The 13,726-nt window shown below is 36.5% G+C and overlaps 1 protein-coding gene across 3 annotated transcripts in view; it reads left to right on the top strand.

The window, feature by feature from the left end:
• Positions 1 to 13,726, top strand: part of ABCA5 (ATP binding cassette subfamily A member 5) — a 74,883-nt gene that overhangs the window by 23,733 nt on the left and 37,424 nt on the right. For all 3 annotated transcript variants that reach the window (XM_066386734.1, XM_066386733.1, XM_066386736.1), the window contains 2 exons: positions 339 to 397; positions 11,867 to 11,977. In XM_066386734.1, coding sequence (XP_066242831.1) covers positions 339 to 397; positions 11,867 to 11,977 — 170 coding nt within the window. The remainder of the gene's footprint in view (positions 1 to 338; positions 398 to 11,866; positions 11,978 to 13,726) is intronic.

Here is a 13,726-nt window from a genome sequence, read left to right as displayed (position 1 = left end):
GTTTTTATTCTCCCTTAACTGTTATAATAAGTTGCAAACAAGTATAGCAGTGATAAAAGGAAATCTGTAAATGCTTGCATCTAATGCTTCACTTTGTCTTTTGAAGCTGGCTTATGAAAAATGAGTGAATGACATTTAAAATAAAGACTAATGCTATATTTTTCTCTTGTAGTCTCTAAAATATTTTTATAATTATTGCCTACTCTCTTTGGTTAATTATGTTAGTAGGAAGGTGCATTATTATTATTCCTATAAAACATGACATATTTGATAAAAGTACATGGAAATACATTTATAAACTGCTTTAAATACTTAAAGTAGAAAATGATGTTTTTCAGAATCAGTGGTATTCAGAAGACATACAGAAAGAAAGGTGAAAATGTGGAGGCTCTGAGAAGTAAGTAGCTTTTTTAGTATTCAGTTTATGGTATTATAGTACAAATGGAAAAATCATGTGCATAAATTGTGGGAAATTAAAACTTTTATCACAATTTTCTTTCTTTCCTTTAGGGATACTTACATTTATGTATGTGATTAATATGTATAATAAAACTAACATCAAAGTAGTAAAATAAAAGTAATATCTATTAAAGATAAAAAGTATTCAATTATTTGTACAAATCTATGTTCTTTTTTCCTTTTATTTTTATGCATGTGTATACAGGTTAGTTGCTTTTCTTGGCACAACACAGGGTTTTCAACCTTGCAACGACTGACATTTTGGGCCTAATAATTCTTTTTTTGTGAGGGGTTGACTTGAGAGTCAGAGAATGTATAGCAGTGTGTAAGTCTGGGATCTTTAGTTCCAACAGAGTATCTATGCTTGTATACACACATACTTACAGAGTGAGCTGGATGGGATTGGGCAGGAGAGAAGAAGGGAGCTTACCTTTAAGGATTTGGGGCCTGACCTGTGGTGGTGCAGTGGATAAAGCATCAACCTAGAATGCTGAGTCGCTGGTTCGAAACCCCGGGCTTGCCCAGTCAAGGCACCACTATAAGTTGATGCTTCCCACTCCTCTCCCCAACCTCGCCTTTCTCTCTCTCTCTCTCTCTCTCTCTCTCTCTCCTCTCTCGCTAAAAATCAATAAATTAAAATCTTAAAAAAAAATAAAAAAATTGGTTCATATGATTTAAGGTTCCTTACAACTTAAAATCTGTAGGACAGGCTGGCAGCTTGGAAACTCAGGCAAGAGTTGAAGTTGTAGTCTTCTTTTTTTTTTAAATTTATTTTTATTTTTTATTTTTAATTAATTTTAATGGGGTGACATCGATAAATCAGGGTACATATGTTCAGAGAAAACATCTCTAGGTTATTTTGACATTTGATTATGCTACATTCCCATCACCCAAAGTCCAGTTGTCTTCTGTCACCTTCTAACTGGTTTTCTTTGTGCCCCTCCCCTCCTCAAGCCCCTCCCTCCCCCCCCCGTAACCCTCACACTCTTGTCCGTGTTTCTGAGTCTCATTTTTATGTCCCACCTATGTATGGAAGCATATAGTTCTTAGTTTTTTCTGATTTACTTATTTCGCTCAGTATAATGTTACCAAGGTTCATCCATTTTGTTGTAAATGATCCGATGTCATCATTTCTTATGGCTGAGTAGTATTCCATAGTATATATGTACCAAAGCTTTTTAATCCACTCATCCACTGATGGACACTTGGGCTGTTTCCAGATCTTCACTATTGTGAACAATGCTGCCATAAACATGGGGGTGCATGTCTTCTTTTCAAACAGTGCTATGGTGTTCTTGGGGTATATTCCTAAAAGTGGTATAGCTAGGTCAAAAGGCAATTCGATTTTTAATTTTTTCAGGAATCTCCATACTGTTTTCCACAGAGGCTGCACCAGTCTGCATTCCCACCAGCAGTGCAGGAGGGTTCCCTTTTCTCCACATCCTCGCCAGCACTTACTCTGTGTTGTTTTGTTGATGAGTGCCATTCTGACTGGTGTGAGATGATATCTCATTGTGGTTTTAATTTGTATTTCTCTAATGATTAGTGATGAGCATTTTTTCATATGCCTATTGGCCATCTGTATCTCCTCTTTGGAGAAGTGTCTATTCATTTCTTTCGCCCATTTTTTGATTGGATTCTTTGTCTTCCTGGTATTGAGTTTTACAAGTTCTTTATGAATTTTGGTTATTAACCCCTTATCAGACGTATTGTCAAATATATTCTCCGATTGTGTAGTTTGTCTTTTTATTCTGTTCTTATTGTCTTTAGCTGTGCAGAAGCTTTTTAGTTTGATATAGTCCCATTTGTTTATCGTGTCTTTTATTTCACTTGCCCGTGGAGATAAATCGGCAAATATATTGCTGCAAGAAATGTCAGAGAGCTTACTGCCTATGTTTTCTTCTAAGATGCTTATGGTTTTACAGCTTACATTTAAGTCTTTTATCCGTTTTGAGTTTATTTTTGTGAATGGTGTAAGTTGGTGGTCTAAAAAAGTTTCACTTTTTTGCAGGTAGCTGTCCAATTCTCCCAACACCATTTGTTGAAGAGGCTGTCTTTACTCCACTGTATGCTCTTACCTCCTTTGTCAAAAATCAGTTGTCCATAAAAGTGTGGATTTATTTCTGGGTTCTCACTTCTGTTCCATTGATTTATATGCCTGTTCTTATGCCAGTACCAGGCTGTTTTGAGTACAATGGCCTTGTAGTATAACTTGATATTCGGAACTGTGATACCTCCCACATTATTCTTCCTTTTTAAGATTGCTGAGGCTATTCGTGTTCTCTTATGGTTCAGTATAAATTTTTGGAATATGTGTTCTATATCTTTGAAGTAAGTCATTGGTATTTTAATCGGTATTGCATTGAATTTATAAATTGTTTTGGGTAATATAGACATTTTAGTGATGTTTATTCTTCCTAACCTTGAGCACGGTATATACTTCCACCTGTTTGTATCTTCCCTGATTTCTTTAATCAGTGTTTTATAATTTTTCCGAGTACAAGTCTTTAATCTCCCTGGTTAAATTTATTCCTAGGTACTTTATTTTTTTGGTTGCAATGGTGAAGGGGATTTCTTCCTTAATTTTTATTTCTGATAGTTCATTGTTAATGTATTAAAATGCCTCTGATTTCTGAGTATTAATTTTATATCCTGCCACCTTGCTGAATTCATTTATCAGGTCCAGTAGATTTTTGACTGAGACTTTAGGGTTTTCTATATACAATATCATATCATCTGCAAATAATGATAGTTTTACTTCTTATTTTCCAATTTAGATGCCTTTTATTTCTTTTTCTTGTCTGATTGCTGTGGCTAGAACTTCCAAAACTATGTTGAATAAGAGTGGTGAAAGGGGGCACCCCTGCCTTATTCCTGATCTTAAGGGGATTGCTTTTAAATTTTGCCCATTGAGTATTATGTTGGCTGTGGGTTTGTCATAGATGACCTTTATCATGTTGAGGTATGTTCCCTGTATTCCCTCTTTGCTGAGAGTTTTGATCATGAATGGGTGCTGGATTTTATCAAATGCTTTTTCTGCATCTATTGAAATTATCGTGTGGTTTTTCTCCTTCCTTTTGTTTATGTGATGAATCATATTGATTGATTTGCGAATATTGTACCAGCATTGCCTACCAAGAATAAATCCCAGTTGATCATGGTGTATGATTTGTTTCATATAGTGCTGGATCTGGTTTGCTAATATTTTGTTGACGATTTTAGCATCTAAATTCATCAGGGATATTGGCCTATAATTTTCTTTATGTTGTCTTTGTCTGGTTTTGGAATCAGAATTATACTCGCCTCATAAAAAGAGCTTGGAACTCTTCTTTCCTCTTGCATTTTTTTAAAATATCTTGAGAAGGATAGGAGTTAGTTCTTCTTTAAATATTTGATAGAATTCTCTTGTGAAGCCATCAGGCCCAGGACTTTTCTTTTTTGGGAGTTTTTTGATAAATTTCAATCTCATTTGTTGTAATTGGTCTCTTTAGGTTTTCTGATTCTTCCAGATTAAGTTTTGGAAGATTATTTGTTTCAAAGTATTTGTCCATTTCATCTAGGTTGTCTAATTTTTTGGCATACAGTTCTTCATAGTATTTTCTTACAATATTTTGTATTTCTGATGTGTCAGTTGTTATTTCTCTCATTTCTAATTTTATTTATTTGAGTCCTCTCTCTATTTTCTTCGTGAGTTTGGTTAAAGGTTCATCGATCTTGTTTACCTTTTCAAAGAACCAGCTCCTGGTTTCATTGATCCTCTGTTATTGTTTCTTTAGCCTCTATGTCATTTATTTCTTCTCTGATCTTTATTATTTCCTTCCTTCTACTACCTCTGGGCTTTACTTGCTGTTCTTTTTCTAGTTCTTTTAGATTCATGGTCAAGTTGTTTATTTGAGCTTTTTCTAGCTTCTTAACGTATGCCTGTAATGCTATGAACTTCCCTCTCAGGACTGCTTTTGTTGTGTCCCATAAATTTTGAGTTGATGTATGCTCATTATCGTTTGTTTCTAGGAATTTTTTAATTTCTTCTTTGATCTCATTGTTAACCCATTTGTTATTTAATAACATGCTATTTAGTTTCCAAGTGTTTGAGTATTTTTTAGTTTTTGTGTTGTGGTTGATTTCTAGTTTCATGCCATTGTGATCAGAGAAAGTGCTCGATATGATTTCAATCTTCTTAAATTTGTTGAGACTGCTTTTGTGCCCTAACGTGGTCTATCCTAGAGAATGCACCATGAACACTTGAAAAGAATGTATATTCTGCTGGTTTAGCATGAAAAGTTCTGAAGATATTAAATCGAGTTGATGTAGTATGTCCTTTAAGTCTGCTGTTTCTTTGTTAATTTTCTTTCTTGAGGATCTATCTAGTGATGTTAGTAGGGTATTGAAATCCGCTACTATTATAGTATTGCTGTTGATCTAGCCCTTTAAATCCATCAAAGTCTGCTTTATATATTTAGGTGCTCCTATATTAGGTGCGTAGATATTTATATTGGTTATATCTTCCTGTTGGATTGCTCCCTTTATCATTATGTAGTGACCTTTTTTATCTCTTACTATAACCTTTGTTTTAAAGTCCATTTTGTCTAAGTATTGCTACCCCAGCTTTTTTTTCATTTCCATTTGCGTGAAATATTTTTTTTCCATCCTTTTATCTTCAGTCTATGTGCGTCTTTTGTTTTAAAGTGTGTCTCTTTTAGACAGCATATGTATGGGTCCTGTTTTCTTGTCCACGCAGCTACCCTATATCTTTTGATCAGATCATTTAATCCATTTACATTTAAGGTTATTATTTATATGTAGTTGTTTATAGCCATTTTATTCTTTAAAACTGTATTCCTCTTTTGCTCTATTCTTTTTCTCCTTTGATCTGTTTACAACAGGCCCTTTAGCATTTCTTGCAGCATTGATTTGGTTGTAGTTAATTCCTTGAGTTTTTTTTGGTTTTTTTTTGTCTGGAAAGCTTTTTATTTCTCCTTCAATTTTAAATGATAGCCTTGCTGGATAAAGTAGTCTTGGTTGTAGGCATTATTTTGAATATTTCCTGCCATTCCCTTCTGGCCTCAGTGTTTCTGTTGAGAAGTCAGAAGTCATCCTTATGGGGGCTCCTTTGTATGTGATAGCCTTTTTTTCTTTAGCTTCTTTTAATATTTTCTCTTTTTCACTATGCTTCGGTATTTTAATTATGATGTGTCTTGGTGTGGATTTCTTTGCATTTCTCTTTAATGGAGTTTTCTGTGCTTCTTGAACTTGTGAGGCGTTTTCCTGCCTTAATTGAGGTAAGTTTTCAGCCACGATATGTTTGAACAAAGGCTCTATCCCTTGTTCTTTCTCTTCTTCTTCAGGAACCCCTATGATGCGGATGTTATTTCTCTTCATGTTGTCACAGAGTTCTCTTAGAGTTTCCTCAGACTTTTTGAGTCTCGTTTCTTTTTTCTGCTCTGCTACTGTGCCTTTATTTATCTTGTCCTCTAACTCGCTGATTTGATTCTCAGCCTCATCCATCCTGCTTTTAATTCCTTCCATTGTGTTCTTCATTTCTGATATTTTATTTGTCATTTCTGACTGATTCTTTTTTATTATTTCTATGTCCTTTTTTATATTTGCTATCTCTTTATTTAGGTGTTCATAATGTCCATCTGTTGTTTTTATAATATCTTTGAACATCCTAACAATCGTTATTTTAAACTCTGCATCTGGTAATTTGGTTATAGCTGACCCATTCAGGTCCTTTTCTGGGGATTTCTCTTGATTCATTTGTGTTGCATTTCTCTGCCTTCTTATTTTGTCTGTGTAAAAGAAGGTTTTGGCCACTGGAGTCCTCTGGATGTGGCCTCTGTGTTCTCTACGTGTGGTCTCTCTGCAGGCCTGCCACCCCCTCTGCTGTTGCTGCCTAGGGTGTTCCAGTATGGGTGTTGCTGGTGCCTGCCCTCTGGTGCTGTTGCTGTGGTTTCCGCCTCTCCTTCAGGGAGTGGCTGTGATCACGTGCTCGGGTGTACAAGCCTCAGTGGCCTTGGCTTTCGCCCCACCCCTGCGGGTGGCATTCCGAGTACAGTGGCCTTGGCTTTCGCCCCGCCCCTGCGGGTGGCATTCCGAGCACCTTTGCTCAGTTGATGGTGTCCGCCTGACTCCGGTCTTTCGCCCCGCCCTTGCAGGAGGAACCCACTCGTGGGATGGCTGCAAGCCTTGGCTCCACAGCCGGGCGAGACTGCGTGCCCACTCTCAGTAGCGGGACTCCGCCTGTTCTGGGCTCTTGGCTCCACCCCCGCGGGAGGAGCTGGCTCCCAAGTCAGGCCACAAGCCTTGGTTCCGCGGGTGGGGCAGGGCTGTGTTCCTGCGCCCTTGCTCAAGGGCAGGTCTCCACCCCTTTCGGGGCTCCTTCCCTTCCCCCGCCGGCTGGATTGCAGGTGGTCTGCAGCTGGGCTTGACCACTTTTGTACATCCCCTCCTCACCAGTCGGGCAAGACTGAGCTAGATGTATAGGTCATTTTATAATGATGCATTTTACATACATAAATTTTCTTCTAAGCATGGCTCTGCTGCATTGTGCAATTCCTGACAGGTTTTTTTTTTTATTATTCAGTTTTAAATATTCCTGATTTTTACTATGGTTTCTTTTTTTGTGTGGATTATTTATGTTTTGATTTTAACTATATGGTGGTTAATTTTTTTGTTGTAAATTTTTAACATAATTCTATTGTAAAACAATATTATCTTACAATTCATTTTAGTCTTGAAATTTATTGAGATTAGATGGTCCAGCATATGCTTAGTTTTGTACATATTCTGTGTACACTTGTACAAATATATATTTTGCAGTTATTGTGTATTGTGTTCCATAACAAGTAAAGTTGGTTAGTTGTGTTTTTGAAATCTTTTCTGTATATTTAGTGATTTATTTTTTGTGGAAGTGTTTCTGTCATTTACTGAGAGAGGTAAATAAAAAATAAAAATCTATTTATTTATTATTATTTTTTTTTGTGTATTTTTCTGAAGCTGGAAACGGAGAGGCAGTCAGACAGACTACCGCACACCCACCAGGGGGTGATGCTCTGCCCATCCGGGGCGTCACTCTGTCGCAACCAGAGCCACTCTAGCGCCTGGGGCAGAGGCCAAGGAGCCATCCCCAGCGCCCGGGCCATCTTTTGCTCCAGTGGAGCCTTGGCTGCGGGAGGGGAAGAGAGAGACAGAGAGGAAAGAGAGGGGGAGGGGTGGAGAAGCAGATGGGCGCCTCTCCTGTGTGCCCTGGCTGGGAATCGAACCCGGGACTTCCGCACGCCAGGCCGACACTCTACCACTGAGCCAACCGGCCAGGGCCAAAATCTGTTTTCTTTGTACTTCTGTCATCCTTTACTTATTTTTCAGACTGTGCAGTGAAATACCTATATATTCAGGGTTATGGCTTCCTTTAGGTTAGTGATTGATTGCATGATACATGTTTCTCACCTCTTTCAATCTGTTAGTTTCAAAATTTGATCTGAAAATCTTTATCTTTTAATTGGAATGTTTTTAATTTTCATTTAATGAGATTATTACTATACTTGAATTTTAATTATCTAATTACTTTGTTACTGTTTGTCTCCCCTGTCTTACAGTTGTTCTTTACCTTCCTTGCCTTTTTTGATTGTATATTTACAACTTAATATACCGCTTGATGAGTCTTTTACAAATGTATTCAGCTATATAGCCACCACTCAGATAAAATTGGTCTACCTCTAAAGGTTTGCTTTTGTTCCTTTCCAATCAGTGTCATCCTACCCCAGATATAGCCACTCTTCTGAGGTCTGTCAGTATGAATAAGTTTGGTCTATACTTGAATATCCCATTAGTGGAGTCAGTTTTATGTCTAAGTGCTCTATCCATCATGCTTTCTGTCACAGTACTTTGTTCCCTATTTTTGCTGTTTAGTTTCCTTTTGTGTGAATATACAATATTTTTTTCTGTTTTTAGAGAGACAGAGACAGAGAAAGGGACAGATAGGACAGACAGGAAGGGAGAGCAATGAGAGGCATTAATTCTTTGTTACGGCACCTTAGTTATTCATTGATTGTTTTCACATATGTGCCTTGACGGGGAGGGGTGTTCCAGTTGAGCCAGTGACTCCTTGCTTAAGCTCAAGCCAGTGACCTTGGGCTCAAGCCAGCGACCTTGGACTTTAAGCCAGTGACCTTTGGGCTCAAGCCAGCGACCATGGGATCATGTCTATGATCCCATGCTCAAGCCAGTGACCCTGTGCTCAAGCTGGTGAGCCCACACTCAAGCCTACGCCCTTTGGGTTTCGAACCTGGGTCTTCTGCATGCTAGGCCGATGCTCTATCCACTGCACCACCACCTGGTCAGGCCAATCATTTTTCCTTACGATCATGATGTTTTGGTTATTGATGGACCACATATCTGAAGGTGGTCCTATAAGATTATAAATTTCTGTCACCTAGTGACATAGTAGCTGTTATAACAGTATAAAGCATTACTCATGTTTGTGGTGATGCTCATGTAAACAAACCTACTGCACTATCAATTGTATGACAGCTCTTTAAGTACACTCTGATCACACAATGAAATTGCCTAACAATGTATTTTTCAGAATGTATGGCCATCATTAAATAATGCACGGCTATTCTTTTTTTTTTTTTTTTAATTTTTTTTTTATTTATTCATTTTAGAGAGGAGAGGTAGAGACAGACAGAGAGAGAGAGAGAGAGAGAGAGAGGGAGAGAGAGAGGAGAGACAGCGAGAGAGAAGGGGGAGAGGAGCTGAAAGCATCAACTCCCGTATGTGCCTTGACCAGGCAAGCCCAGGGTTTCGAACCGGCAACCTCAGCATTTCCAGGTTGACGCTTTATCCACTGCGCCACCACAGGTCAGGCACGGCTATTCTTGAATAGAGTATATCTAAGTCATGAGTAGTACTCATGGGTGGAATTGCTAGGTCAAATGTTAACTTTAGTAAGTATACTTTCAACATTTCTCTAAAGTTGGTATCCTCACCAACCTTTGGTATTGTCAGTGATTTTAACTTTAGCTGTTAATTTGGTTTAATTTACATTTACCTAACTAATGCTGTTGATTTGAGAGCTCTCTGTTTATTTTTGGTTTTCAGCAATTTTACTATAATATGTGTTGGTGATATTTTTATGTTTATTCTGTTTTGGTTATGTAGTGCTTCTTAAGTCTGTGGCTTGATGTCTTTCTTCTGTTTCAGAGAATTCTCAGCCATTTGCTTTTTAATATTGCTTCTGTCCTGTTTTCTCTTTTCTCTTCCTCTATGTTTATTATTACATGCTATGACTTTTCACTTGATCCTTTTTTTTTTTTTTTTTTTTTTAATGACAGAGACAGAGTCAGAGAGGGACAGATAGGGACAGACAGATAGGAAGGGAGAGAGATGAGAAGCATCAATTCTTCGTTGTGGCACCTTACTTGTTCATTGACTGCTTTTTCATGTGCCCTGACCAGGGGACTACAGCAGACCGAGTGACCCCTTGCTCGAGCCAGCGACCTTGGGCTCAAGCTGGTGAGCCTTGCTCAAATAAGATGAGCGCATGCTCAAACTGGCAACGTCAGGGTCTGGAGCCTAGGTCCTCTGTGTCCCAGTCCGATGCTCCATCCACTGCGCCACCGCCTGGTCAGGCTGTCCTGTTTGTTTTTATGCTCCCCTGAGTGTTTTATACTTCTGTTTCTCTGTGCTCTAGGTATTTTCTTCTTTTCTTGTCTTTCACTAATTTTTTTTTATATTATAGTTCGGTATAACTGAAATCTTTTTCATCTATTGCAGTTTTTATCTTTCCACTTGATTCTTTTATATAAGTTTTAGTCCTTTGTCAACATTTTCTTGTAAAGATAATGATTTTTTTTTTTTTTTTTTTTTGTGACAGAGAGAGAGAAGAGAGAGGGGTAGATAGGGACAGACAGGGAGGGAGAGAGATGAGAAGCATCAATTCTTCATTGCAGCACCTTAGTTGTTCATTGACTGCTTTCTCATATGTGTCTTGACCGGGGGGCTATAGCAGACCAAGTGACCCTTTGGGCTCAAGCTGGTGAGCTGTGCTTCAACCAGATGAGCCCTTGTTCAAGTTGGTGACCACGGGGTTTCGATCCTGGGTCCTCTGCATCCCAGTCTGACGCTCTATCCACTGCGACACTGCCTAGTCAGGCAACATAATTATTTTTAAATCATCTCATATGATACCAATGTCTTCATTTTCTCTAGGTCTATTTCTTTTGTTTGTCTTTTCTATTGGTTTTGGTCCTATCTTGCTTTCTCCTGCCTGGTTATTTTGGTTGACTGTTTACATATTGTATATGACTGATTATATAGATAATTATATGCATTTGATAATGTAATCTTCCAGAGAGGATTCATTTTTACTTCATGCCTGCAGCTCTAGGTATACTAAATTCCAGATCACCTTCGTTAAATGAAAGGCTCTACATACACGGGTGGGCAAAAATAGGTTTACAGTTGTAATATAAATCAGTAATACTACACTTTAATAAAGTAAAATGCAAGAATAAACTGTGTCTCACATACTTATAGCTGTATACCTACCTACTTTTGCCCATGTCTGTATTGAAGCTGGGTTTTTAAATTCCTGTCTTCCTTTAATGATTGACGTATCCATCCAGTGACATTTCTTTGTTCCATTTTTCTCTTACTTAAATTGAACCTTTCAGGTATTAACTTAGTCCCATGCTACTGGTCAGTTTCCAGTTTTTTGCCAATATATTTAATATCCTATAAGTACCCTTGGGAACAAACGTTTACTTGTTTTAATTCCCTTGGAAATATTGGTATACAGACTTCCCCTCAATATTTTGTGCACCTTCTAAATCAGTTTAACAAAAACTGAAAGTTTGTTTTATTATGGTTCATACCATTATCTACAACAAAGAATTACCGTATTGCTCCATATATAAGGCTCACCCTTCCCCCCAAATTTTGGGGTCTAAAAACTGGGTGCATCTTATACAGTGGTTGTAGATTTTTTTACTTTCATTTCCTGCTTTTTCATGCTTGTTTTTATGCTCATTGTTGAAGACTGATTCATCATCAGACACAGATGAGGACAAGCTAATGGATGGGAGTTTTGACGGTGATGAGGACTTGAATGAATTTTATGATGACTAAAACTTCAGTTCAATAACTTTATGTAATACTTTTTTTTTTTCGAATTTGAGCCCCCAAATTAAAGTCTGTCTAATACATGGGGAAATACGGTAATATTGTGTTATAATATTAAATATACTGTATTATTGTGCATATTAAATATGCACTTAAGTATGCTGGTAACTTTAAATCTGTCTTTATATTTATTGATTTCAGAATTACTCAGGTATTATGAATTATCTTTTGTAGTTCAACAAAAATAAAAATTATATCTGAATCTTTTCTATTTTTCCTGAACTAGATTTGTCATTCGACATATATGAGGGTCAGATTACTGCATTACTTGGCCACAGTGGGACAGGAAAGAGTACATTGGTGAATATTCTTTGTGGATTATGCCCACCTTCTGATGGTGAGAGTTTTCTGACTTAAGAAAAATATCCCTTACTTGTTTTATTTGTATTATTAACTAAGGTGTGACAACATAGTTATCCTCAAAATATGTACTGATTGGTTTTTGTCAATGATTTCGGACCAACTTCTGTATCTCTAAAGGTATTTTTTTATGTTTTCCTGATTGCACATATTTGTTTTTCAATGGGAAATAAAAACCGATTCAGTCATATTTAATAAAGTAAGAAGGTTCTAATTTTGTACCTATTATCAGAAATTTTGTGTGGCCTGATTTTTCATTTCCGAGGAAGGATAAATCAATAATTAGTTGGATATTAAATAAGACCTGTAGATACTTCAGATTGAGAAAACAGATACAGATTTCTAACTATATGACAGTAGTTTAAAGGGAAAGAGTGATAAATGTCAAGACTATCTCCTAAAACAGAATTTTAAGAATAATACCTCAAACCTGTAATTATCATATATGCGCATTTCCATATTTCCACAATAACAGTGGGCCAAATTTCCATGTATTGAACTTGCATCTTTTTAAATGTTTAAATTTTAAAATTTTGTTGTTTATCCATAATTCTGTCACTCTGATGGTAGTATTAATATTACTGGGGAACAAAATTTTTGTTGCATCCACAAAAACACTTGTTCTTACCTAATTCGAGTGTGCTGATCTCAATTCTGACATTAGTTTTTCTCTGTAAGCTACAGTTTTTTTTGCAATTCAAGATTTTAGGTTTTCATCTTATTGTAAAATTTTCAACATTTAGTTTAACATAATGAAGTAGAATGTCTTCTTGGGCATCATCTTTGTGAAAATATAATAATTTATATAATGCAGTAAATACACTAATACACTAAAAGATATGATTGCATCAGAATTTGTCTACAATTTCAAATTAGAACATATTAAAACATTTTAATCATAAAATGTGTGCAAAACTTATTTAAATTCTATTTAGGCCAGGGGTGCCCAAACTTTTTACACAGGGGCCAATTCACTGTCCCTCAGACTATTGGAGGGCCGGACTATTAAAAAAACTATGAACAAATCCCTATGCACACTGCACATATCTTATTTTAAAGTAAAAAAACAAAACGAGAACAAATATAATATTTAAAATAAAGAACAAGTAAATTTATATCAACAAACTGACTAGTATTTCAATGGGAACTATGTTCCTGCTTTTGGCTAATGAGATGGTCAATGTCCGGTTCCACATATATAACAGAAGGTATCAGGACTATTCTTACATTTACGCCTACTAGAAGAAGCCATGATTCAATCTTAGAACAAAATAAGAGGGTGTTTTTATCAGATAATAATTTTTTACACTTAAAAACAACTACAATTATGTAAAAGTGATGTTTGTAAAACTTTAATTGCCTTGTGGTTATGTTCAATCCAAGAGTCGTTGCCCTTTAACTCCAATTTAAAAACCAATGCATGCCATTAACTGTAACAAAAAGAAATTAAAATTGCATAAAAACTAGAGCATGCACCAAAAAATGGATTTCAGATTTGAAATCAGTGATGCAGAAATATATAGAAAAAGTTCTAAAACCTAATGCAATAGGAAATGAAAAAAAATTGTTCTTCAGTGTATTTTATATTTATATAAGAGTGTGTGATTTTTGTTATTCTACACACTATTTTTACGTTGATTTCACAGTTCTTATGTGGGCTATGTTAGTATATAGTTTATATAAGAAAGCTTTAATTCAGATTGATTTCTCAAGATCACACTGCTGG

Source organism: Saccopteryx leptura, chromosome 5, assembly GCF_036850995.1.
Source record: "Saccopteryx leptura isolate mSacLep1 chromosome 5, mSacLep1_pri_phased_curated, whole genome shotgun sequence".
NCBI lineage: Eukaryota > Metazoa > Chordata > Mammalia > Chiroptera > Emballonuridae > Saccopteryx > Saccopteryx leptura.
Note: the sequence above shows the minus strand (reverse complement) of the source record. Positions and strands in the feature narration are given on the sequence as shown.